Raw genomic sequence first — 27,883 nt, forward strand, 5'->3', positions numbered from 1 at the left:
TAGTTTGCTACAAGGGAATGATACACACAAAATATCTTTATTTCGTTTCAGTTGGAAGTATGTCATTTTACTGAAATTCTGCATATGCAGACTTTAAATTATGAAAACAAATGTAGAAACTGTAAAAGGAGATTGTAGAAACAGTAAAGTGTGGTGCCAGCAACGCCAAGGTTGAGGGTTCGATTTAAGGAAGAATGCGTAATTCAAAAACGCAAACGTGAACACTGAATGAATTCTGCAAATCTAAAATTTAGATGAACTATCTGACAATTACAATATTAGAAGTTGCAATATAGTGCATTTCATTATTAGAGATAACCGTTTCAGACAAGCAAAGTCATATTTAAGTATTAATAAAGTATAACATTTTAAATGCCATTTAGAGCACTCACACTCACTCCAGTTACGCTCCTCTCGTGGGAAATGCAAATGCCGGAGTGGAGTTCAGGTGGAGCGTTCACAAATGCTCGTGATCGTCTCCGCATACGGTATTCCACTCCAGCTTTACTAGGCGATATTCAAATCTGAAGGTTTGAAGTTTTTCCATTGCAAATCGTTGGCCGACAAAAAATAACGACAAATCTGGATATGTTTTCGCTTTTTAAAAATTGTTGTGATATTTAGAAAATAAATAAAAAATCTTAAATATTCTCATAGCTCAAATATTTGTTTTTATACTTAGTAAACGGATAAACCCTTTGTTGTTAGAAAGAATAATCCTGAAAGCTGGCTAAACATAGGTTTAATAGGGTTTGACCTCTGTAATAAGTCTATTGACGCCCACTTACCGATACCGGGGAGGTTTCAGAATTCCTCTCAGCTCTGGCTTCTCCGCCGTGCAAGTCTGGACCGAGTCTTCTTCATAAGACTGCAGGAGAGTTACAGAATAATTCCTTCCAGAGTTGTTCGCCCAAAACTCTCCATCTGACGTCTCATAGCGCACAACAAAATCAATACGTGCTCCGTTGAACAGGTACGGTGGAGCAAAAGACAGCTTCGCGGAGAACTTGTCCGTTTCGCCGTCGTTTGAGTCCAAGACGTACTCGGCTGGGTAATCAAAGTGATTGATCCAACCGTCCATAGTCGACCGGACATACACTGATTTGTGAAAAGAAATGTTAAGCACACGAATGACCACGTCGAATGAGAGAGGCTCATCTGGTACAGGTGTCACGCTGTCTACCTCCAGCTTGTTGGTGTGGACCGCGAGCAAGAGCTCCGGGCCGGTGAGCGCTTGGAACTCCGGCCACAGACGGTAAGTGGGCTCGCTGTAGGCTTTACGGTATTTCGCCTCCTCTTCTTCCCATCTTGAATTGTCCTCTTCGTCTGAATCAAACGGGACAAACATTCTGACATCAGCCAGCTCGCCTCCCGTACTGTCTACAAACGAGACTCTTCTGTCTGTTAACGCGAGACGAATTCGCATGTACTCGGCGGTTTCATCCGCGATGGACGAACCTCGCTTCCTGGGAACGGGGGAAGACCTCGGTATAAGCCGGACGTCTTCCTCTGTTTCTTCTTCATCTTCATCGTTACTGTTGTCTTCAGAACGGTCGACTCTAACCGTCTTGAAAAGACCCTGTTGTGAGGGAATAGTTAGGAAATTGTTGTTATTTCCCTGCGCCATTGCGTCTGTTTCTGCTGCTGTCAGATTGCGCTGCTGTACATAGTGCCACTAGAGACCCGCTAGGGTCCGTAACCGTCCTCGCATCGACCGATCTAGGCCTGAACCATTGACACAAACGAGAACCGCGGTTTGAATCTCATACTGCACACACGCGAATAAATGTCTAAATTTAGTAGGAAGATCGTCCATGGTTTTCCAGAGGTCAGTAGGAAGACGGGTTCTGCTGGATTATCCCTCCCACCGAGCTCCCGTTGGTCGCTCCAAACCGCACACGCCCCCCTCGGCTATTTAAAGTTTAAAGACACGCTCTTGGGGTTCGTTGTGAGAATAATCATTCTTTATCATAATAAATGCAAAAGTAAAACAAAACAAAAACACTTCATCACCTAATGGTACTTCAATATTAATAATAATTTTTTATCATCTCCTCAGTAACTAATTATTTGGCCTATTTTCTTTTTACAATCATGTATTATGTATTAATGTTATAATCTTTCTAGTAGGTCTAAAACAAATAAGTTCTCTTAAATTGTTGTCTGTGTTGTTAATTAAAATAATAATTTACATGCTTAACATGTTTTTTTTAACTAGTTTCATTGTCCATTAAAATTAATATTTCATTATATGTTTATTTAAACATAACACATTTACGAAGATAAACATGATATGATTATTATTATAATAAATATTATTGACTTTATATTACAATAAGTGTATATTTATATTATAATAAATATGCATTAGATATTATAAAACAGCTAATTGTTTTTTATACAGTGTTATACAAAAGTTTGGGAACCCCTTGCAGAATCTGTAAAAATGTGAAAATATTTGACAAAATAAGAGCGATCAAACAATGTTTTTTTTTTTTTTAGCTCTTTCCTGAGTAAAGCATTTTACAGAAAACATGATTACATATAGTCCACAAGGAAGGAAAAATAGCTGAAATAATTCAAATAACCCCCTGCTACAGTTTGTGAACCCTTGGCTTTTAATACTGTTAGGTTTTTTTTAATGGTCATTAATGAGTGCCTTGTTTGTTCTGAACAGTTAAACTGCTTCCGTTCTTCAGAAAAATCCTCCTTGTCCTGCAGATTCTTCAGTCTTCCAGCATATTTTGCATATTTGAACCCTTTCTAGCAACGCCTGTGTGATTTTGAGATCCATTTTTTCATATCGAGGACAATCGAGGGACTCTATTACACTATTAAAAAGGTTCAAAACCTCACTGATGCTCCATGGAAACCTGATGTATTAAGGGATGCATTATAATCACTCATATTTTGTCATAATTATTTACATTTTCACAGAAGAGGGTTTATTTCGCACAACACTGTAACAATGGATATTAGTTTATTCTTTCTTTGGTGTCACATTAAACCAGAGTGCTGCAATGAAAGTTATAAATGATTAAAATCTCAACACATGTAAAGATTGAGTTCAGCATTTACTGCAGTTTGAGTCGTGATGAGACATTGAAAACACTTATTATGAGCTGCTCATGGGAAAAGACATATACAGGCAAATTTATACAACACAGTGCATTTTTGCTAAATCATATTGTGCTCTCTGGCATTATTAGAACTATTCAAAGAAGTTTCCAGCCATTTTTACACTATTTTAAAATGCATTTTATACAAACACTTCTTTTTAGGAAATACTAATAATTATATTAGTGTTTTTCAAAGTCAAAGTTTTAACCAAACAGTTATAGCATTTCAATGAAGATTTCCACACTATTTACTCACACTCAAGTGGTAATCATATTATTTTCCATAGTAGACAATTATTTTCCACATGACTTCCATAGTAGGTACAAAAATACGATGAAAGTCAATGGCTGTTTTTTACCCAACATTCTTCAAAATATCTTCTTTGGTATTAAACAGGTTTGGAATAAGTGAAGGATGAGTAAAATGAATAAATAATGAAAAAAATGGGTGAACAATCCCCAATTTAAGCCCCTTTGGGGAAACAGGCACATATAATGTTCAATATTATTTTAGACCAACAATTTTTCCAAACAAGATTTTCACAGACAAATGATGTCCCTTAAAATACATTTCTTATTGCGTAATTCAATCAGTGGTTTTTGAGATGCAACTGCTTTTATTAGGTCAGCTATAGCTTGTTATTGTTAGAACAAGATCAAACGGCAAGAAAGAAAGCGCTCGATTACAGACCGATAGTGTTTAAAGTTATCGATTACTAAGCTATTTTTACCCTTAGACAGAGCAATCAATCCTGCTTAATATAGTGAAATCAATATATGCAACAAGTGCTGCATCAGGGATTGGACTTGCTGCGTATAGTGAGAAACCAGGAATGCATTCATAACCCTTTATGTCTAGCCATGAATAACATTTAGTCCTTAAACACAAAAAAGCTGACGGTATTTTAAAATAAACTCACAGTTCATAAAACAGACTTTAAGAATGATGTTGAATAGACCGTTTCAGTGTGGGGATGTCATTGGCCATGAACATTTCCTGCTTGTTGTCAAACTATTTCATAACCGTAATAAGAGGCAATTCCATCATATTTCAGAACATACAAAAAATTCTTTTGCTATAACCTACAGCTTATTATATATTGCTACATTAACAATATGACAGAAAACATTAATTAAAAAAATGACAACACATTACAGTTTGCTTTGATATTTAATCTTATTTTCTGGATCTACTACATCTATATTTGTCTAAATCATTAGCGCAGGTACATACTCAAGATGACTTAAGCTGCTGTAAAACTTTCAGACTCTTTACACTGAATGTTGACTTGACTGACAGCTTCAGTTAGATTGTATTCTAACTTGTCTTTTTCCTCCCACTGTTTAGGTTTGCTGAAAAATCAAGAAGATCGAAAAAAGGAGTCTATGATGGAGATTGCAATCAGTAAAGCTCTTCCCATTGTTGTCAGGTATTGTGTTAGAGATTAATCATGATTTGAAAGCATCCTTATGTTTATCAGGAAATACTAGCTATATAATAACAATTAAAAGGAAGAAGGATGTATTTTTGCTCAGAACTGGTTGAAAATTTACAAACAAGCTCTTTGGCTTAAAAATGTTCAGACATAATAAAACAAAGTGAGAATGTGGGTTTAACAGCGTTTACAACTCAAATATATGGCAAAAATCTTTCAAATAGACCAGCTATTGTTTTTATTGCTATATTCAAACCTGGAGTAAAAAAGTAGCAAATACCCTTTATGAAATACAATGTGATGTTATATAAAGATATACATAGTTATATAAAGTCACATGAAGACAAATAATAAAGAAAATGTTCAAACTAAGTAGTTTTGTTTCATTATTTGTCTATTCATGGCTTATATAATTTTATAAGATGTTTAAACTGACAAGCATACAACAATGTTGTATATGAAGGTATAATGTATTCAATGTGTGGAAATATTAGGATTACATTTTAGTTTACAGAGAGGAAATGTTTCATTTGAAATATTTTATAGACAACAATTTAGTTTATTTTTCCAGTTTTCTTTTTCTTTTCAAAATCAATCCTTTAATAATTCATATGGGTTTGAAATATGAATATAAATGGTTTAGAAACATAGTTTCAAGGTATAAGCAGAAATGTTTGTCTATGCATGTTTATAAACAATAAAAATGTAAACCATATATATTTCATATTATGTAAAGTTCCTAATTTTTTCAGACTTAATAAAATATGACCCTAAATATCACAGTTTTTTTTGTTTGTTTTTTTGTATTTGATCTGCCCATTAATAAACGCATGCTTAAACAATCTATTCGCTTTTCATCTTCATAAATGGTTTTAAATGTTATTTTTTTATTTTATTGTATTAGCTGGTTTAAAAAAAAAGGTTTGCAAGTCTGCATTACTGTACATGCGCTTGGGAGTGTCATTATTGTAGAACAATTTGTTCAAAAACACTCAAATAACCTTTTCAACCACAGGATGAGGATGTTTTTTTCTGCGTTATTCTAATCGACACACATGCTATCGACATGTACATATGTTCAGTCTCCCCCCAGAATCCGAATACAACGTCACACACACACCCAGAAAACGGACTTTCCGAACACGTAATAGGTTATTTTCTTTGTAATCTCATTTTCCGGTCTTCCGGAATGGACTTTACCAGATTTTGATGTGAAATAGGCATCATGTGCCTTAAACTTACATAAATAATGTTAAGTGCTATTTAATAATTTATATTTTTGTAATTTAATCTGTTATTTAATCAGAAATGGAAGATTTGGTCCATCAAAATAACTTTTTTAGTTATAAATAGTATGTTTTAAAATATATGAAATACATATTGGAACTATATATTGCAAACAAAACATGCAAACTCTCTGCAATAATTAGGATGGTTTTGGGATTTAACACCTCAACATCCAAGGGATAGTTTGTAAAAATTGTTTAGATTGTAAAGCACTTTTAAGCAATGCAAAAAACATGATCAGATTCAAAGCAATAGAAAAGCCAAATATTGCTGAAAAATGTAAGCGTAAAATCCCATCAGAAATCACTCAGGAAAATAAAAAGGTATTCTGCTGCAATAAGTTTCTAAAATAGGAAACAGAAATAGCAAAATGCCACATAATTTCTGAAGAAGTGTGAAGACAGTCTGACTAGCAGTTATAAATACACACATACAATCTGAAAACACACACACCAACACCCAGTAGGGAAACTGTGTCTATTTTCCGCTGAATGTCAAGCTAAACATTATAAAAGGGGTGACCTGAACATTTTCCAGATCACTCTAATTGCTCATTCATCGCATGCATCCGACACTTGCCCAGCAGGTGAGTCTTTTTTTTTTTTTACTTCCCTTTAACCTGATTGCATAAAAGAAATAAGATTTAAAATTTCATCATTTAAATGCTTAATATACAATATATTATAAATACTTTTGCTATTTGTTTCTTAATATTTTGCATTTTCTAGATAATTGACAGCAGTGTTTGGATATGAAATGGTTAATTTGTTAAATCTGGTATTAAGTTATGATTACGATTGACTCACAGCATTGCATCATCAAATGTGCACAATTTTTTGTCAATTTCCGACACTCAGAAAACATCCTGCTTTTACTTTTACATAGTTATTTAATAATCATTTATTAATCAATGGATGATTTGAAGCAAGATTAAACAATTCAAACAGTGATTAAACAGATTTTAAATGTCAATATTTTGACTGATTAAAATAATCTCATATATATTTTTATATTGCCTTTTATTACACACAAAATAGCTTTGGAAATTTAGATTGATGTACAACACTTACGTAACTGTAAAAACTATTTTTAGTTATTAACTTAATTTTTAGTTATCTCAACATCTCAAACTGACTAAATTACTAGGTTAAACTTTGTATAACTAACAAAATTAAAAGTTCTAAAATCTATTTAAATAAAACGTTCTTGTCACATAATTTTTTGCCCTAGTTTTTTTTTTCTTTTCGTGACAACAAGTTTAGCATAAAGCAAACTAGCAACCAAACTGTGTTTTTTCCTAAAGTGTAGATGCAAAATGAGGTCTGTGCACAAAGTCAGACTCAGTGTTTGGTCTTTCTTTCCTGCTCAGATGCACCACAAACCCCGTTGCTGAGGGAAGAAAAGCTAAAGAACATATAGAGTGACAGTCTCAAGGAAAAGGGCGACAGACAAAGAAAGGTGTGGGAGGTAAAACATCCTTTCTTCTACAGAGATCCTGTAGTTATGATAGCAATTCCATCATGTGTTAGCTAAACTACTACCTATGAAATCAATGTTCCATACTATAGGAGGATCATCTCACAGACCGATGTAAAGGGTAAGTTACAAAACTAAAAATACACTTCTTGTGTATCTGAGAATTGGGGAGAAAATGAGTAGGTGCGACATTTTCGAGAGAAAAAAAACTAAACAAAAAAAGAAGGTCGACGCCTCAAGTTTGTTACCAACAAATCAAGTTGCTAATATAAGTAATGGCTCTCTAAATGTTGTTTTTAAAAATTCTATTGCAATTTATTTTTGTGAAAACAAACATCTACTACATATCAGGAACGATTTTTTTGGCTTGAGTAAATTTTTTAGTTGTTCTAAATGTATTTTTATTTATTTACTTTTTTAACAGTTCTTGATCTTGCACTATGATTTTTATCAAATGAAACAGTTCATTTCAGGCATTCCTAAAAGTATCGGTGCCCCATGGTCTTCAAAACAACTTGCGAACAAACAGTACTAAAAGGAAATCGCTAAGATTTTGCAGTTTTGAGTTTAATAGCTTTAGTTAGGTGTAATTGTGAAATAAACCGTATCACTTAGGGACTGGATCACCTAATTTTATGTTTAACATTTTAAATATGTTGTTTTAACATGTGTAAAATTTGTTTTCATTATTGGCATTGATGGTTCCATACAGAACCTTTAAAATTCAAAGACATTTTCCATTTCTTTAGAGCAGGCAAACGCTCCGTAAAACGTACTGTGCATTTTTTAAAACCCAGAAACTGTTATACTTGTAAAGCTGTTCAGTTTTTGGGGGGGAACCAAAATGGTTCTTCTACAGGATCATTGCTAAGAATCCAATTTCAGAACCTTTGTTTTTAAGTGTATAGACACCTTGATATTACTCTTCTGATTCATACAATAAGCTGGTAATTATTATTATATTCAAAATATTGTTGATAACTTGATTGGCAGATATTGGATATATTCTATACAGTTTTTTTTTTATAAAGGACAGTGATTGGCGCTAAACTGACAGTCTTCAACAAAAGGAACAAACTTCATTGGGTTTTGTTGCATAAATGTATCAACACTGCCATTTTGTACTAATTTTCAGCAGTTGAACATATGTATTCTGAGTTTGTTGCATCACAGAATGCCCGAGAACTCATGCATTGTAATCTGATGTTCACTTTGGTCAGCATCTCACATGCAGTGTGAATTTGTTCACCCAAAAATGAAAATGTACTCATCGTTTATTACCCACAATGGTTCCAAATCTACATTCATTACTTTGATTTGTTCAACACAAAAGATATTTTGAATAATGTTAGAAACTGGTAGCCATTGACATCCATAGCAGGAAACAAAAATACAATTTAAGTTAACATCTACCAGTTTTCACCAGATCATCTATTGTGTTCAACAGAGAAAGAAACTCAAAGAGGTTTGAAACAAGTGGAGGGTGAGTAAATGATGACAGAATTTTCATATTTGGGTGAACTATCCTTTTAATTAAATAGAAAATGATGAATAGCTATTTTTGCATTCTAATGCAACACAATTACTGTATGAAGAGACAAGCTCTTAACCTGGTTGTTTCACGTACTGTATACCATAATGCCCCCCAAAAGACATTTAATTATTAATTATGTTATATTTTCTTCAATTTGCACATGTTCAGCAACTGCAGCAGACAATGCAATATGTCTTAATGTGATAGTTAATTTAGAACTCCCTAAAATAAACAGTAAATAAATCAAACCCAAAATCAATAATTATCAACAGTAATAAACCAAGATGGCGAAACTGGGTGACGAAGTTTGCCCAGATATTCAAAACTGTCGTTTTACTCTCGAATTTACAGTACAGTACAGTACATACCCTAAATATCCTGGTCTTTGATTTTTATCATATCGCTTGTTCAGAGAAATGTAAGCGTAAATGAGTGGGTATAGCCCAGAGAAATGGAAAAAAGTGAGTCAGAATGAAATTTGTATGTTTGTGGGAGAGCATTGAGGACAGAATGCACTTTGTGTTCCATATTTGTAATTGTTGTTTTAATCATTAATTACAGGTTTCAGGTTTAATTCCACATCTCTGTAGATTGAAAGCATTAGCATTCATACCGACACGCTGAGGTCAGGTGACTCACAGCTCAGATCTAATAATTATCGTTGTGACTATAAATTCCACAGAAGAACATGAAAGTTAAAACTGACTTCACTGAATAGAGGAGTTTCTAAAGTATTGCGATTTCAAAATGAAACTTGAAACTGTCAGTCCAGACTGTTGTCATATCTTGATGGATTAATTTTGGTGAATGGAACTGAGAGAAGGCTGTATTCAGACTGAGAGATGAATAATGAGTTTCATTGCCTTGAATAATCCCGGTCTTATCAATATCAACTCTCTGAGGAAAAATAATTGGTGCGCATTCACTAATTACAATGACAACAACACTGAGAACTACTAAAATGTAAAGAACCAAAAATTACACCCCTTACACTAAAATATTGTGGGTTCTACACAAACGGTTTGTGTCAATTTAAGTGGATTGACCATAAAACAATTAGGTTTTTGCCCCAAAAAAGTCAAGAATTGTGTTGTTTTAGCTCAATTTAAATAAGTACACTGAAAAAAAAGTGTTGCATGCAAAACTGTTGCAAACAATTTATTTGTGTTGAATTTAAACAAACAAATTAAATTGAGCAATGTTCAACTTAATTTGTTTGTTTAAATTCAGCCCAAATAAATTGTTTACAACCACTTAACGTAAAAAAATTGAGTAAATCCAAGGAATCATCTTTGAATAATTTTTTCAGTGTAGTTTGTTCAAACAGAAAATGTCATTTTCTGAGTGCACTGTAAAAAAGTGGTTAGTTACTTAAAGCGAGAAAACCAATTGCCTTAAAAGCAGCAAGTTGACTTTACAAAGATAATGTAAGTAAACCCATTGTAACTCACTTTTTTTTCAACTAATCTAGTCAACTAATCCCTTTTTACAGTGTCAGACTATTGTAGCACATTTGTTTTCAAATAATTACTGTAGTTATTACAATATTACATGTCTGGTGCATCATTAAGTCTATAAAATCTGCAATTTTAGCCTGTACTGAATTTAGAAGACACACTGGAATCTGGAAGAGCAGATTTATTTTAGTCACTGTCATTTTGCCAGATACAGAAAAGCTAGGAAAAAAACAAATATACTGTAATAAAGGTGTAATGAAATAGTGATTAGTTTACTTTTATTTTTAAAAGTGAGTAACTTAACTTATTAACATAATTACAAAAATTAAGTCAACTGAACAGTTCCAAGTTACAATGGGTTTACTTACAGTATTTTTGTAAAGTCAGCTTGTTGCTTTTAAGGCAATTGATTTTCTCACTTTAAGTAACTAATCACTTTTTACAGTGTGTACTCTGTACAAAATGCTGGGTTCCACACAATTACTTCATGTCATCTCAACACAAATCAATTAAGTTAAATTTTGCAAATTTAAGAGGATTAAACATAAAACAATTAAGTTGTCCTAAAGAATTTTTTTGTTTCAGCTCAATTTAAAGAAGTAGTTTGAACAAACAGCAAATGTCTTTTTTTCAGTGTGTGTAAACCTCTGATAATTCGTCTAAATTCAGAGCTATATTAAAAGTAATGTGATTACACTCCTTTTGGAAATGTGATGCATAAAATTGATAATTTTTAACATACAATATGCATCATTTAAAAACAATAAAAAATAAAATGTTTTTACTATTCAGCACCTATTAAGTCTCCTTCTGATCACATCTAGATGCTTGCTTGGAAACCCCCCCCAGGTGAAAAAATGACATTTATCCTACATTTGATGTGGTTAATGTGAAATGTCAAAGAGAATAAGCAACACATGACTTCTTAAACAGTTTCAGAAAACCGCAATGAAATGGTGCTCTAAAATCCAAAAATGAAGATTTAAAAAAAATATATATATTTCTCAGAAGTTATGTGTGCAACATCCTTGCTATAAGTCCATCCTGGGTTTTAAGAATCAGACCAATTGTGGGGAATTTCTCAATTTTGTATAATTAAGCATCAAATTGAAGCAAATCACAACTTTTTAATATTTTGAATAGTAATAATGAGAACAAATTGCAACAATTACATTTAAAAATATAATAAAAAATAATACAAGTTTAAGAAATATTGTAAAAAGTAAACCTACAGCCACTTTAGCATTTCTGTGAACTGTGGAGGTAAAAAGTGAAATTAAGGTTATAGAAAGCAACAAAGAAAATCTTAAAATGATTACTTTTGTACTACAATGGTCAAATTACTTAAATGTGCTGTTGCAATCTGTATAATTGCATTTTTATTTCTATTTATAACCAATTTATTATAACACTCGCAAATCGAACTGGATTTCAAACATGCAAATATTATGTAATTCTATTATTTGCATGAACATATTTAATTTCCAGTGCATTCATGAAGTGTTAAAATATAGATCCTGTATTTAACTAAAAAAAATGTTTGTTTCACAGAATATGCAAATGATGTTTTTGCAAAAATATGTGGGGCCCACCTCCGCTTTCCTGACCTCTTGGTCCCTGCTCAATGTGAAATGTGGTTTATGTTCAGAAAGCACCTGCAAATGTGAAACAAGAAAAGGAAAAACAACCCCCATTTCATTTATTAATGTATAATTATACTATTTTTGGAAACAAAGCAAAAGGTGAAGCTATCTAAGCAGGAAATACCTTGTGTTAGTATTTGGAGGTTGATTCATTTCACTCAGAACTTAGTAGTATGGTTAATAAAAGTCATTTGTGCCTTCCTGCTTATATCTATGTAGGTAGGAATGCTTCTTAATGGTGCTGGAACACACAGAGGTGGTGATAACAGGAGTAGTCACCAACATCTGTTCCAAGATGAAGACTGTGCTACCTTTTCCATCATAAAGATGAAGTCCAGAATAAGCAATTCTCTTCTGACCTCACCAAAACCAATGGCTACCAAGGTAATGAAGCAGAAACTGTCATTTTTTTGTATTACTGCACAAACAATCTTATTTAACAGAATAAATAATAGTTCTCTGTTTCTCGCCTGACTTCACATCCATGTTCCAACTAAAATATGGGTGCTGGAAGTCCTTGAAAATGTTTGAATTTTAATCTAGTGCTTTCAATGTTTGGCAAAGTGATTCGGTTTTGGATAAAGTGCTTGAAACCAAAGTCCCTTTAAGGCAAGTCATTTCACTCTGCGGCCATCTTTGAAACACCTCTCAGGCAGTATGCTTGGGCATTGTGTTTGAATGGGGAGACATCAATTTCTCCAAAATTGACAGCCAAGCTTACGATTAAATTTCATATTACGAATCAACAATAAATTAAACTACAACGTTCTCTTTAGTTTCATTTCAAAATATTTGAATCACACTAGAGACTATTCCTCTCCAATAGAGACTCGTCAGTCTATAGCAATCGCTGATTGGCTCCTGTACTAGAAGACGGGGCTTCATTCGCTATATTGACCGTTACACTTTTCCCCATTCAAAACTCTACGAGTGACACGTCTTGTGTATTCTATTGACCTTATTCTCCACGCATGAGCGGGCACAGCCATTGGAATCTTTTAGGCTCAAGACTTCCGCTCTTATTCAATTCTATTGGTTTTTAGACAATTAAAATGGCTCGTTATGCTGTTTCATATTGAAAACGGACATTTTCATATTATAATATTCTACTTTTTACATTTAGTCATGAACACGCTAGTAGAGCAAGCAGTTTGACAGTTTTCTGCCATTTATTATTCCTAGTCATTTCTCCCATAGGCAACTGAATCGAAAGTTCTAAAAACAATCGCAAACATGAGCGCACTTCCGCATTCCAGAATAAGGTCAATAGTCTTTGTTGAAACTTCTTGAGAATGGAATTGTGTTCCTTACATAATAATTGATCTTACTAAATAGGAAATAATAATGAACTATTTTAATAAAATTAAATACACATTTTCCTTCTGCATAAACTATTTAAACTGAATGCATGGAGATTACCACTTTATGGGTGTACAATGCCTGACACTAAAATAAATACAAATTTAAGATGAAAGATTTCCTACACAGTCCAAAGACATGTGGTATAGGTGAATTGAATAAACTTAATTGGCCGTAGTGCATGAGTGTGTGTGTGTGTGTGTGTGTGTGAATGAGAAAGTGCGTGGGTGTTACCCAGTACTGGGGGTTCACAAGTTTGTCTAATCCCAGTACTACGTAGAACATATGCCAGAGTAATTGACAGCTCATTCCGCTGTGGCAACCCACAGCAGCGATCATAACCTAAGCTGAAAGAAAATGAATGAATGAATGAATGAATGAATGAATGATGACACATTTAAGAGAGTTAATTATAGTAATTTAATGTTTGCCTTGGGGGTAACATGCCATCAAAAAAATTCCTTACTATGCTATGCTATGCTATGCTATGCTATACTATGCTATGCTATACTATACTGTACTATACTATACTATACTATACTATACTATACTATACTATAGTATTTGATATAAAGTGATGTATTTACATAAAAAATGTAGTTTGCTACAATTGCAAAGTGCTGGAATAGTTTGAAAACGCAGCTGGAAAGTTCTTGAGGAGTGCTTACATTTGACTTTGGAAAAGCTGTAAGAATGCTGCAAAAAGTATTCCTCAAATTTTTACACTTCCCAACTCAAGTAGCACATTATCATGAAAAGTGTATGCAAGTGCTGTAATGCTTAAAATTGTGTTTTTTGGGATTTCAAAGATATCTGTTGCCTTGGAGGGTGATCTCAGAGGCTTGGGTTCGTCTCGCAATCAGAATTCCAGTCTACAAAAGCAGGTACAGTCCAGTCGTAAGAGGTTTCACTTTCAAATCAACACTAAATGATCACAAAGAATGGAAAACAAATTAAAAACTGTAAGATGTAGCATAATTTGATCTAAAACATGAACCTTGATGTGTTTCTGTTGCCTTTGCCTAGAGTGCCAGTGGAAGTACAAGCAAATATTTTAGACAACACAGACCATCAGTGCTACGTAAAGGAAACCAGCCTTTCCCACAAGGTACTGCTTCTGTAGATTATTCAATATAGGAAACTATTTACTTTCAACAGCCACTTTATTAGGTACACTTTCTAGTACTGGGATGAACACCCTGTTGTACCTGCACCATTTTACGCTTTATATTGAATGCTTTCATATTTTTACACCAAATTCTGTTTTCATCATGTCACACCAGAAATTGAAACTCATCAAACCAGGCAACCGTTTAATATTCTTCTGTTGGTGAGCTATTGTTTATTATAGCCTGAGTTTCCTGTTTTTTTGCTGTTAAGAGTGCCACTGTTGTGCTCTTCTGCTGCAGCACATCTGCCTCAAGGTTTGATGTGTTGTTGTGTTTCTCAAACCAGTCTGATCATTCTCTTCTGACTTCTGTCATCAACAAAGCTTTTCAAAACAAAGCCGCTCACTTAATATTTAATTTTTTCTGACTAATTTCTGTAAACCCTACATATGGTTGTGCATAAAAATCCAAGTAGATCTTCAGTTTCAGAAATATCAGACAAACCCATCACACACAAACAAACATGCCACATTCAAAGTCACTGAAATCACCTTTTCTCCCTTTCTGATGAACTTCAGCAAATCCTCTTGATCATGTCTGCATGCCTGAATGTATTGAGTTACTATAAAAGGCAATTGAACGGGTGTACCTAATAAAGTGGCCCGCAAGTGCATCTCTGAAAGTGAATTTGTCATAACGCTCAACAGCATGCAGTGGTCATGATTGGGTTGTGGACACTGTGTGTAAGACAGAACCTGACAGTGACCCATTAGATGCCATCCCTCTTTACACTGGCCAGTCTGAAAGCAGAATCCATGCTTATGCATCAAGCCCTCAGCCTGGCAGCCCGGAGCATACTGGGAAGTGAGTATCTAGTTTGAGAAAACAAACACAAATTAGGATAAACTCTGTGCTGAAATGCAAATGTGGACATCCACTTTGTAACATTCTTGTGTCTATATCCATTATGCTTTAACAAATAAGATATAATGCAATATGTTTTGAGCTAAATCAAGCATTTATTATTATTATTATCCGCAGACATCCATATAGTCTTTCAGGTGACTATCTCTGTGTTAAAGGACAATGCAGATGGCCAGGGTGCTCAAAGAGCGAAGACGTGTTCACAGAATATGGACATTTCTTAAGGTGAGACACAAAGTTAGCTAAAACAAACTAAATAAATCCAGCAATATCCAATAGCAGTATGTCTGTTTCATAATTTAGACACCTTTCCACTGACCATGCTCCTGGAGACAGAAGTATAGGCCAGCTGAGGATGCAGAAAGACAGAGTACAGCACATGGAGAATCAGGTATCTTTACTTCTCATGTCACAGGGACTAAAATAAAAGGTGGACAGGAGGTTATAATAATAATACTTGGATTATAAATGGATGCTTGTTTATGACCCTGCATTATATTTCCTTTATGAGCATAGTTGACTGCAGAAAGACAAAAACTGCAGGCCATGCAGCTACACTTGCTTGATGTCAAATCTACCTCTGAGGTAAGCTTTTTATTAAATTATATTAGAAAAATACACTCACTGGCCACTTTATTAGGTATACATTTCTAGTACCGTGTTGGACCCCACTTTGCCTTCAGAACTGCCTTAATCCTTCGTGACATAGATTCAACGAGGTACTGGAAATATTGGAGATTTTGGTTCATATTGACATGATAGCATCACGTAATTGCTGCAGATTTGTCAGCTGCACTTCCATGATGCAAATCTCTCATACCACCACATTCACATTCACATCCCAAAGGTGAATCCTCTATTGGATTAAGATCTGGTGACTGTGGAGGCCATATGAGTACAGTGAACTTATTGTCATGTTTAAGAAACCAGTCTGAGATGATTCATGCTTTATGACATGGCGCGCTATCCTGCTGCAAGCAGCCATAAGAAGATGGGTACACTGTGGTCATAAAGGGATGGACATGGTCAGCAACAATACTCCAGTAGGCTGTGACTGATTAGAAATATGTATTAAAGAGCAGTTGGACAGGTGTACCTAATAAAGTGGCCGGCGAGTGTATGCTGTATATTTATATAAAAGTTATTGGACAACACTTGGTCTCTAGAAAATCAGAAAAAAAATCTGAGTTGACTAATAATACTGACCTAATAATACTGAATTGTTTAAAAAAATGTAAAAACTGATTCCACCCAAAATAAAAGAAATAAGACATCCCTGAAGAAAAGAATATTATAGCAAATACTGTTAAACATCACTAGAGAAATATTTGGAAAAGAATAAAAATTAAATAAATAAATCACAGGATTGGTAATAATTTTGCCTTTAGCTGTTTGCATTTCAAACTAAGAAAAAAAACATTAATCAAGCTGGATAAAAGCCATAATAAATGTGCTGCATGAGAAAATAATTAACAACCAGGTCCCGGGAATGAAAATTTGCATTGCTGGAGCACAAAAAGTGACACCCAGCTGTTAATTTTTAATTTAATGAAAACAAATAAGGAAGGAGGGCTGTGAAGCTCCACTTGCTAAATTCATTATCAAGCAGTTTATTGTCTGTTTAAAACCATTTAAATAAAGTTAGGTTTAAAATTAGGGATCAAGATTACTTACTAGGTAAGCATATGTCTATGGACATTGGTATGACATTGGACATTTGTATGGACGCTAGGAAAAATGGTACATTAGGCTTGGAGGGTGTGTACAGTAATAAATATTGTAGTCTCTTATAAGCTAACTGTCATGTATGCTGATAAAGGGATTATAATCTTGCTTTTTCATAGATATTTATAATATTCATAATTTTCACACTAGTGTATTCTTGTATCCATAGAACAATGATCCTAAGCTAATTTACAAAACTAATACAGGGAGAGTTATAGAAACCAAGTCAAAAGCCTGTGTGAGTGACAGATGCTCTAATGCCGTTAATCAAATTATGCCATCGCGACTGTGGGATCTGTTTAGGTTCTGGTTGTCATTTGTGGTTAGTTTTTACCTACATTTTAGGGCCAAATGAAGGCCAGGTGATATTTAATGTCCAAAATGATATGTTGATGTAATTTTCTCCCTCTGATCTTAGGGTGGCAACATTGTGGAAAAGCCGGCACATCTGCCAGGACTTCTGCAACCTGCATCATCAAATGATCTTTATGACCATGAGAGAGCAGCAACTGATGCGCTAACACAAGGATACTGGCAGATCGCTACCTCACAAGTTATACCAGGTCATTCAAATCATACTATCATATACCAATTTAGAAACTTAATTCAATAACATCAGTCATACCTCTACACACATAACACAGTGTGTGTTATTGTTTTCTATTTCTGCCCATAGGGATTATCCCCAGCTTTGAGTATTATAAATTCACAAACATGAGGCCACCTTTCACCTACGCCTCCATGATACGATGGGTAAGTATTGCTAAATTAACATCCTGTACATTACCTTTTTATTTCCTGTCAGTCACATTAACAATGTTACGTTATATCAGGCAATCCTGAAGTCCCCAGAAAAGCAGCTTACTCTGAAAGAAATTTATCAGTGGTTTATCAGCATGTTTTTCTACTTCCGTCACAACACTGCTACATGGAAGGTATGAGATGTAATGTTTGTACTGTACACTTTTGTCATTCCATGACTCATTAGCCACAAACAAGGCAATCCCGAAACCCACAGCCTCTGTTGTATATATACACCTGAAAACTTTCAAAAGCTGCGCAAGCATGTCAATGACAGAATGACTTGATGACCCAACTATGAAATTACAATGTTGTGGATGACTAAGATGTAGCTTCAATGTACAAGTAGTTTGTCTTCTCTCTGTCTGTGTGTAGAATGCGGTTCGACATAACCTCAGCCTTCATAAGTGTTTTGTGCGTGTTGAAGGAAGGAAAGGTTCGGTTTGGACTGTGGATGAGGAAGAATTTCTTAGAAGAAAAGGTCAAAAGTTACACAGGTAAACTCATTTAATCAATTGGTTGTATGTGTAAATACACGATGGTTAAAGATGGCTGATTAGTACTGTAAATTAAAAACATCTCAGCTGTTTGAATGGATCTGATAAAGTGGCTTTTATTGATGAAGGTGTTGGGAGCAGTTCTGATTATATAATTATATTAATGAGCAAATCAAATTACACTACTTTTTACTTCAGGGATCATGATATGGACTGGATAGCACCCTTTCAGCTGTTTCCTCTGACTCCACAAGGTGAAACTTGTCAGATGTGAGGCCCAAATGGCCTCTGATTAACTTTCATCAACACAACTAATGTTATTAGCTAATACATTGAAAACAAGGTCGATGTAAATTACACTGTTTACATAAATGTGCAGTCTAAATATACATTACATTAAATGCTGGCAGTCTATGAGACCAGTTTTTGTTTAATTTGAATGTTTGGTGTCACAAACATATAGTAAGAATGTATATTATTTACCAAAGTGGAAGTTTGAAATTGTCATAATCTTCCATTCAAATATAATGATTAAATTACACAAATAAATCTATATTGCCTAATGATATCGTAAAGTTTGTAAATACATTTAATAAGATAAATGCTGATATGTTGTTAAACATTTTATTTTAAATCGTATTTTTACTAATTGTCCTGTATTGTCCAAATAAAGCAATCCAATCCAGCATTGTTGGACTGTTTATCAGTGCATTACACATTATACAACATCAAGTTGTTCTTCTGGTGAACTGAAATATACAAGTTAGTTTCAGAAATGTTTCACAATGCGTCAATGCAACGCTACGCTGACGTACTCGATGGCTAGTCACTTACTGCAGTACCTCGTCTACGATTGGCCGTTAGATTTTTGCGCGGTGCATTTCAGCCAATCAGAGCATTGTTTTCTCTCTCGTATGTAAAGCCTCGGATAAATGGCGAGCGGAAGGACAAACTGTAAACAAATACAACAGAACTGGACGTTTTTAGACGAATTGTGACTCTTAAGGAAGAATAAACTCAACGTTACTAATACTGTGCACAAATACAACGGATTTTTTTCGACATGCGACAGTCAGCGAGGACCTGAACTAGCATCATTCAGCGTTAGATAGCTGGCTAGGCCTGCTGACATTTGCGCAGACTTGGAAACTGGCAGTGCTGTAATGCGAGAGCGGGCTAAGGATAGAGTCCCGCAAGTGAAATAATTGTGCGTTAGAAAATAATCATATACGTCTGATAAAGTTACAACTAGTCAGTATCATGAGTACGAACTCGGACAGCAGCCAGCCGTCCGAAACTAACACGAGGAAAAGAAGTGCAAGTCCGAGCGGAGAGTGTGAGTCCACGCAGCTCAAACAGGCGAAAGTAAGTGACGAGGAACAGAAAAATGAGCCTCAAGAGGACGCAGAGCCCGAGAAAGTTGGGAATGGTGAACCAAAAGATGGAGCTGAGCCCTCTAAAGGAGCCGAGGAGAAAGAAGCGAAGATTGAGGACGAAGTAGGCGCTCAGGAGAGCGCTGGACAGGCTAATGTGAGTGGAGGCGAGAGCGCGCGCCAGCCATCAGATTCCGCTGCCATCGCCGCTGCAGAAGCGCTCGCCAGTTTGACCGGCGGAGACGCGGACGATGACTGTAAAGAAATGCCCTGCTCGTCTAAAAAAGCGAGCAGAGAGAAATCGAGGGATAGATCTAATCGTCCCGGTTGCTCTCAGAGCGATAGGAGGACGGAGGCTGCCGCTGCAGACAGCTCTTCATCCCTACTGCTCTGCGAGGACCAAGAAGATCCATCATTTGTGGATGATGATGATGAGGAGGAGGAAGATGAGGATGAAGATTCTCTGCCCGGCTCTTCCTCCACTGCAAGTTCGTCTGTCGCTTCTGATAATGAGGATAACGAGGATGGCGAGTGTGCCATAGTGTCCGTGAAGATGGCCCCGGAGGTGCGGCAGTCGGTGGCTCTGCTCGCACAGGTACAGATGCGGCTGGACGCGCTGGAGAAGAAAGGCGCGCGTCTGCATCAGCGCCTGGAGATGAAGCTTAGCCGTCAGAGACGCCCTCACCTGGACCAGCGCAGCGCCATCACACAGGCTGTCCCAGGCTTCTGGGTCACCGCTGTATCTTTTAACACTGCTCGTAGTAGTGGCCTTGGGATCTTTGAGTTATTGGAAACAGTAATCATCTAGCTTCTAGTATCATTCTTTATTTGTCAGTTACCTTGTGTGAGAAAGAAAACAAACCAACACACACACACATGTGGATAAATGGCCACAATGTTTAATGTTTACTAACGACAAATTATGGGTGAAATCGTGTTAATTACTTACTTTACTTGTGTTAAAAGACATGCTTTGCTTATTGTAATGCTTACTCTGATATGTGGTTGTTAAAATATTAAGAATTAGTGAATGTATAAGATTTTGTTAATTTAATTTAAACATTTTTGACAAATAGGCACAACCTGGTGTTTTGAAGGTAGTGGCAAAGTATAAAAATTAAAAATAACTTGTTTTTTTGTTTTGTGCCTAGTGGCCCTTATCATTTGATCTCCCTCAAGTAGTTCTAAGTTTTTAAGTTTCTTCTGTTGAATACAAAATAAGATATTGTGAAGAATGCTGAAAACTGGTGACATCTGTAGTAGAAAAAGCAAGTACTATGGAAGCCAATGGGTAGCAACATTATCTATCTTCTTTTGTGTTAAACAGAAAAAAGAAACTCAAATAGGTTTTAGTGAAGGGCGAGTAAATGATAGCAGAATTAAACATTTTTGGTGAACTTTCTCTTTGAATATTGTACTATAATATAATCTAATGTATCACAAAGTGCAATAAGAGTTTAATTGTTTGAGAGCGGTATGCATCATTGGTTCAAAATGAAATGTTCAAGGAAGATCATACCTTTGTAGTAATGTTTATGTAGATGTTCACTACCTGACAAATTTTAACTTTGATCCCAGTTTTAGGAGCAAATAACTTGACTTCTAGATGATTATTTATCAACTAGTGGCAGAAAGAACTTTTTTTTCAGTGAGTCATCTGTTGAACTGCATCCCAATCATCACAAATACTGCAGAAGACCTATTGAAACCCGCATGGATCCAAGATTCTCACACAAATCAGTCAAGTTTGGTGAAGGAAAAATCATGGTTTGGGGTTACGTTCAGTATCTGCAGTTCTTCAGCACGATAGCGCTCTCTCATACTTCAGTCTCCACATCAAAGTTCCTGAAAGCCAAGAAGGTCAAGGTGCTCCAGGATTGGCCAGCCCATTCACCAGACATGAACATTATTGAGCATGTCTGGGGTAAGATGGAGGAGGCATTGAAGATGAATCCAAAGAATCTTGATGAACTCTGGGAGTCCTGCAAGAACGCTTTCTTTGCCATTCCAGATGACTTTATTAATAAATTATTTGAGTCAGTGCAGAGATGTATGGATGAAGTCCTCCAAGCTCATAGGAGTCATACAAAAAAAAATTATGGCATTATCATATGTTATTTTGGTAAAATAAACGTAACCTAGAGGCCTTTGCCTTTCATATAAGCCACTTCTGATACCAAATGAAAAACTAGAAGGCAAGTTATTATTTGTTGTTCCTAAAACTTGGATAGGCAACAAGACTTTTGTCAGGTAGTGTATACGTAAAAAGGTTTGCACCAAAGAGTTCTGAATTGCAGATGTTTGTGCACTTAACTTAACGCTCATCAGCTTCTGAATCATCCACATTTGTCGGCACATATCGATGAGACTGATGAAGACGCTCTGAGCTACATGACTAACTTAGAGGTAAAACATTTTTCATAATATGTACTTCTTGCTTTAACTTGGTGTTAAATCATGCAAATTTGCTAGATTTGTAATTTGATCTTCATTAAACAGATTGAGTCTTTCAAGAACAACAAACTTGGATACCGCATCTGCTTCCATTTCCGGCGAAATCCTTTCTTTCAAAACAAAATGATTGTGAAAGAGCTTCATCTCGGTATGGGAGGTGAGCAAAACATAATCACAGTTCACCCCTTTTCATAAATATACACTCAACAATAGTAATGCGATGACGTCTGTATTTATTACTCAGGGTCTCCAGTGTCCTTCTCAAACCCAATTTTGTGGCACAGAGGGCAGAATCTGGTTGGGAGTGGAGAGCCACGTCGAACATCGCAGGGAGTTTATCAGAGCTTCTTCCATTGGTTCAGTGACCACAGCAACCCAGGACGGGATGACATAGCACAGGTACATCTCTCATGAGGTTACATACAGAAAATGAACAAAATAGCAGTATAATCTAGTGAATCAGTGAGAGCAGGTCAAAGTTGTTATGTGCACACATTAATTATTGAATTAAAAAGCGTTAACTTGTTTCATTTTGTTCTAGATCTTGAGGGAAGACCTGTATAGAAACCCTTTGAGGTATTATTTAACTCCACTTTGGGAGCCACGAGAGAATGGCAGGTAATTTCAGCCTAAAACGCTTCTAAAATCCTCATCCAAAAAATCCATTTCTGATTTTCTTTTTTGTACACTAAATACCGTTCTCCAGCAGTGCTCCTAAACCTCAGGGCAGCAGTAATAGAGATGAGTGTGTGATCATCTCAGATTCAGATGAAGACGAAGAGCAGAATAGCCAAAGCCTGGGACAGGAGGATGATGAAGATGATGACCAAGGTGGAGGTGAGGTTTGCTTCTCATAATCTCCTTTGGGCCATGTACACACTGGGGTTAAATGTGGTTGTCAGTTAATATTTTAATACTTAAAAGGTGCACTCAAAAATGTTTAAATGGCTATGAATTATCCCAGAGTCATTCGTTCTTCTTCAGAACACATATTTTGAATGAAGTCCAAAAGCTCCCTCATCCTTCTTAGACAGCAATGTCCTGACTATTTTTAAAGTGCAGAAAGGAACATTCTCAAAAAAAAAACATTCTCAAAGTGGACCATGTGCCCTCAGTGGTTCAGTCAAATATGATCAAGCTCAGAGATGAAGTTTGAGTGCTAATAAAATGTAAATAACAACTATTTAACAGTTTCTTCTCCTTAGTGCATGTTCACGAGAGCGATGTGCTCTTTTTGCGTCATGCTTGGTCACCTTGCTGACTTATACCTCAGATCATATGCCTGTAAGTTGTTTCAAACAGGAAGTCATGCACAGGCATCTGGGGTATACTCTATATATCAGTGCACAACACTTATGAACGTGCCCTATACTGACACTGAGGAGAAAAAAAGGAAAAGTTGTTGTTTTATTTGCACACAAAAGATTCTCGTAGCTTCATAATATTTCGCTTGAACCACTGAAGACACATGGACTGTTTTGAGGATGTTTTTTCTTGTTCTTTTTTGACTTTTGAATGAGTCGAGACCATTGCTGTCTTAGGGAGGTGAGGGAGCTCTCCGATTTCCTCCACATTATCTTAGTGTTCTGAAAATGAACAAACAGGTGAGGGAATAGGTGCTTCTCATTATCACTCAAGCACCAGCCTTAAGTGCACTTTTCTTCCCATAGGCTTCCCCATAAACAGACCGTAATTGCAAGCTTGTGCGACAAGTTTCGCAGTTCACTGCATTTCAGAGTTCAAGCTTGTTGAACTCTGACCTGTGAAATTGCTTCACATGACTGCTAGAGACCAATCGAAGATCAAAGCATGACCTTAGTGTACAGAAATGTAAAATAAGGACCAATCGCTTTGTTTTTTAAACTCTTTTCGCAGTGCTGTATGACAGAATTTTGCATGCTCAAACTCTAGTGTGACCGCCGCATCACCCCGTTTACACGACTCTTGGCCCCACCCCACTTGCTACAAACATAATTGAATTTTTTTGGTGAACGAACACATAATTCCTGTTCTGTAAATGCAGTTTGGCCACTACTGTGTACTGTTCTGCATCATAAAATAGAGGGAACACAAATGGTCATTAGATGCACATTAATACCAGTTCAAAACAGAAATCTTAGCTGACCGCTCATTATTAGATCATTGAAAAAGCATATTAATACAGGCCTATCACCAAAATATCATGACCCACATTTGTTCACTTCCATAACTCCAGATACATAATTATTCTGAGCCACAAGGCCAAAAATGCTTGTTAGATGGTATGGCAATGCTTGAAGAGTGTGCTACAAACAAATCTGATGCTGTACTTTGTACAGAAAAAAGGGTAGTAAACGTTGATATCTAAAATGTTGCAATGGTTACCACAGTGTCTATCATAACTTTGTGAGCCAAGTTGTATCCCAAAAACACAGAGGATAATATTGTTGGGGATTCATTTTGATATTTAAAAGTGGTTGTCACTTCTGAATATACATATATATATATATATATATATATATATATATATATATATATATATATATATATATATATATATATAGGACATGCACTCACCCCCAGTGTATTCAGATTCAGTTATTTAAAAAGCCTCTAAAAATGCCCCCTACAGTTCACTGCTACACACAAAAATAATAAATAAATACATTTAAATTAAATTTTTTTTAACATGGTTTTGTTAGCTCACCTAACACATGATCACAGGGTGTGATCGAATGCTCAAATAAATACACAACTGTTTAGATTTTTTTCTGTATTAGAATAAAAAATGAATGTACTGTTGCATTCTCAGTGCTGTTTCAGTTAGGGATGGGCCGGTTTAAGTTTCAGAAATAATACCACCGTATCACAGTGTTGTGATCACAGTGTTGAAATAAGTTATTTTTAAAACTTTTTTCCCCATTGAACACAATATATTTTATTTTAGGAAACATTTATAATATTTTGTAATATGTACAAAAAAAAAAAAAAAGATTTTTCCAAACCACGATAAACCTTGAAACTGGTTATCGTCCTATGCCTATTTTCAGTGCATTCCCAGTGCTGTTATTTTAGCTTTTATACAGCTTTGGCAAACCAGTCAACAGCTGAATTGACCGGTTGCACCAGTAAAGCAGATTATTTATTGTCTTGCATAATATTCAAAGCAAAAACAAACAATTACTGTTGCTAAAATGTCACAAACAGAAGCATCTATCAGGAAAGGGTGGGCTGTCGTTGACAATGAAGTGCCAAAAAATACAATTGACCAGTTTTCACCTATAATTGAAATTTAAAGGGATAGTTCACCCAAAAATGAAAATTTACTCACTACTTTCTCGCCCTCAAGTGACACAAATTCTTTATTAGTTTCTTTATTTTGCTGCTTGTTCAAACTACTTATTTAAAATGAGTTGAAACGACACTTGGGTTTTTTCCAGACAACTTAATTGTTTTATGTTCAGTCCACTCAAATTTGAAAAAACCATTAAGTTAACTTACTCGATTTGTGTTGGGACTACATGAAGGAATTGTATTTTAAACTTTTCCCCCTCCAGGTTCAGAGGAGAATGAAAGAGATGAGGGGGAATCCTCCTTTGAAGAGAGAGATGAAGAGGAAGTGGATGTTGAGGAAGTAGAAGTGTCACATGACTCTGGTGGCTGCGAGGCCAGAGAGCAAGAAGAGGAAGATATCGATGTGGATGAAGAGAAGAGTTAGGACGTGGTTGTCTCCCATTTTATGCAGAATAGCATCATTAGAGTTTTCTATGATCTATTTTACAGTTTTCTGGATAACTAAGACTCTGTGTGGTTAAGGATCAGGGTTTAACTAATGTCTTCATTATAGATGGTACTTAAAAATCACCATGAATATTTGAAGCGTGCACTCCTCTAAAAAACATGTAGTTTCCTTAAGGTTTCATCACATTTTACACTTTAATAAATTTCACTGAGAGGGCTACTGATACCCAAAACATCCCTTTTTATCTCTGAACTGACTGTTTAAAGTTTGCGATTAGTTTTTCTTTTGCTAGTTTATTCTTTTCTTTTCATTCATGAAATAAAGTAGCATTGTCTGTCACTTACAAGTGTATTCTCACCATAGGAATTAATATAATCATGACCAGCTGAAAAAAAAACGCCATATATTTTGATGTTCATTTTTGTTAACTGTGTGTCCCTTTTTTATTCTTGTCTACAGAACTCTAACATCATGAAGCAACGTGTTTCCTTGCCTTCTTATTGTTCTTAAACTCTACAACCGCATTTTAGTAATAACGAACACAGGCAGACGTTCTGAAATGCACTTCATTCTGAACCAAAACTAGGCAACTCAGGGATGTTTACTCTTACAGCTGTGTTTCCCTTCAAAAGTTTCATTCATTCGATTTTTGTCTTTAATACATAACACCACAGGAATGTTTGTGCGCTGATGGACTTTTAAATAACTTTGTTTATTTCATCGTGTTTACATAAGCAGCTATTATCCTGACACTTCATACCTCTTGCTATGATGTTTGGTGTCATACAATTTCTGAAACTACTTTTGTCATTTAAGTTGGATATCTACACACTGTCAACACATGCACGCTAGCGTTTATTCACTGCAAAGTGCAGCTGTAATCTTATTTAAATGAGCAAAATAGTGGCAAGGCCATTTTGTTGTTGTTTCTCATGATGTGTGCACCTGTTTTTAATTAAATGCATGGATAATATTGTAAAAATAGTGACCGTAAACATTTGTTTCATTGACTTTTCTATTCATATCATTTATTTCTGATAGTCGTTTCTCTACTCCCTTGCAATAATATATTTTCCTTAACTTTGGTCAGTCAGTCATTATAGAGGGAAATCATTATAAATGTTTATTGTTGGAGTTCATATTAAGGAAACCGTTTTAAAGACATATTTTGTTTACGTTGGTTTGGAGTTTCGACCTGTAAAAATCTGGTTTAAAAAATGAAATGCTGTTAACTCATTGTAAGTATGTTGGGTTGTACTTCTTCCGCAAGGCCAGTGGTATGTAAATAATCTGTTCCCTTAAAAAGGGTTTATAATTTGTTATTGAACTATTAGAGTGAAATTGACCTACAATATCAAAGAAAAGCTATATTTTGTGTGCTAAATTTTATAGCGAACTACAATTTTTAAATATGTGTTTGGTTTTTTGTTTGGTTTTCCATGTCAAATAAAGGTTTGTCTTTTCATTCAGAATGTTGTGCGTGGGTCTCCTCTCTCCTATTCTCCAAGATATTGATCAAATGAACAGATGTAATGTTTTCAGGTGTGAATGTATTTATCAGAATATGCTAAAATCTGGCATTTAACCCATGACTGGAAATTTTGAAGATATTGTCAGATTTTACTCCTTTTCACATAAATCTGGGCTTCCTTGGTTCCAACATTTAAAATGAAATCAGTTTATTTAATTCAAATATGAGTGAAGATTTAATATATATAAAAGTTCAATGAACTCAAAATCTGATTGTCATCAAGCTGAACTTGTTCCCATGATGCTTGTTGATGATTGGCATAAAGATAATGTTGTGAGAAATGTTACTGTGTTCAATGTGTTGTTAACACCGTTTCCTCGGCAATTTAGTATTTAATGTTCTGTTATATTGAGATTTACTGTTGTTTGTGCTATGATGAGGTTTTTGTGGTGAAATCAGAGCTAGGCTGCTTATTGAAATTAGCACTTGCGCCTATT

General features: G+C 35.3%; 3 protein-coding genes across 8 annotated transcripts in view; 2 read left to right on the forward strand and 1 right to left on the reverse strand.

Moving 5' to 3' along the window:
• Positions 1-1,841, reverse strand: part of si:ch211-167b20.8 (uncharacterized) — a 17,263-nt gene extending 15,422 nt beyond the window's left edge. Inside the window, exon 1 of the mRNA XM_056463562.1 lies at positions 789-1,841. Within this exon, the coding sequence (XP_056319537.1) occupies positions 789-1,627 (839 nt within the window). The 5' untranslated portion in view covers positions 1,628-1,841. The remainder of the gene's footprint in view (positions 1-788) is intronic.
• Positions 1,842-4,466: 2,625 nt separating this feature from the next.
• Positions 4,467-19,017, forward strand: foxp3a (forkhead box P3a). 5 transcript variants are annotated; one of them, XM_056463566.1, is made up of 14 exons: positions 4,467-4,549; positions 7,212-7,309; positions 12,172-12,336; positions 14,121-14,195; positions 14,338-14,419; positions 15,128-15,284; positions 15,462-15,569; positions 15,648-15,735; positions 15,861-15,929; positions 17,488-17,632; positions 17,746-17,822; positions 17,903-18,004; positions 18,246-18,367; positions 18,566-19,017. In XM_056463566.1, exons 3-14 carry the CDS (start codon positions 12,178-12,180, stop codon positions 18,639-18,641), a joined length of 1,260 nt encoding a protein of 419 aa, XP_056319541.1. In that variant the 5' UTR covers positions 4,467-4,549; positions 7,212-7,309; positions 12,172-12,177; the 3' UTR covers positions 18,642-19,017. The 5 variants fall into 5 exon arrangements, with proteins under 5 accessions (XP_056319541.1, XP_056319546.1, XP_056319542.1 ...); XM_056463571.1 differs by having other exon boundaries at positions 15,173-15,284; XM_056463567.1 differs by having other exon boundaries at positions 12,176-12,336.
• A 269-nt stretch (positions 19,018-19,286) lies between these two features.
• On the forward strand, positions 19,287-27,387 carry tspy (testis specific protein Y-linked). Of its 2 annotated transcripts, none has more exons than XM_056463565.1 (7): positions 19,287-20,479; positions 22,069-22,146; positions 22,240-22,351; positions 22,439-22,593; positions 22,736-22,812; positions 22,904-23,031; positions 25,731-27,387. In XM_056463565.1, the coding sequence occupies exons 1-7, from the start codon at positions 19,628-19,630 to the stop codon at positions 25,889-25,891; spliced, it is 1,563 nt and encodes a 520-aa protein (XP_056319540.1). In that variant the 5' UTR covers positions 19,287-19,627; the 3' UTR covers positions 25,892-27,387. The 2 variants fall into 2 exon arrangements, with proteins under 2 accessions (XP_056319540.1, XP_056319539.1); XM_056463564.1 differs by having other exon boundaries at positions 19,288-20,479; positions 22,901-23,031.
• Positions 27,388-27,883: the final 496 nt, after the last annotated feature.

This window comes from Danio aesculapii, chromosome 8 (genome assembly GCF_903798145.1).
Source record: "Danio aesculapii chromosome 8, fDanAes4.1, whole genome shotgun sequence".
Taxonomy (NCBI): domain Eukaryota; kingdom Metazoa; phylum Chordata; class Actinopteri; order Cypriniformes; family Danionidae; genus Danio; species Danio aesculapii.

Bases quoted from the DNA above. Each gene is read 5' to 3' on its own strand.
- foxp3a (XM_056463566.1), top strand. From the start codon at position 12,178: ATGCTTCTTAATGGTGCTGGAACACACAGAGGTGGTGATAACAGGAGT. The intron at 12,337-14,120 runs GTAATGAAGCAG...GGGATTTCAAAG, and splicing joins CAAAACCAATGGCTACCAAG to ATATCTGTTGCCTTGGAGGG. The intron at 15,570-15,647 runs GTGAGACACAAA...TTCATAATTTAG, and splicing joins GAATATGGACATTTCTTAAG to ACACCTTTCCACTGACCATG.
- tspy (XM_056463564.1), top strand. From the start codon at position 19,628: ATGAGTACGAACTCGGACAGCAGCCAGCCGTCCGAAACTAACACGAGG. The intron at 20,480-22,068 runs GTATCTTTTAAC...AACGCTCATCAG, and splicing joins CAGGCTTCTGGGTCACCGCT to CTTCTGAATCATCCACATTT. The intron at 22,594-22,735 runs GTACATCTCTCA...ATTTTGTTCTAG, and splicing joins GACGGGATGACATAGCACAG to ATCTTGAGGGAAGACCTGTA.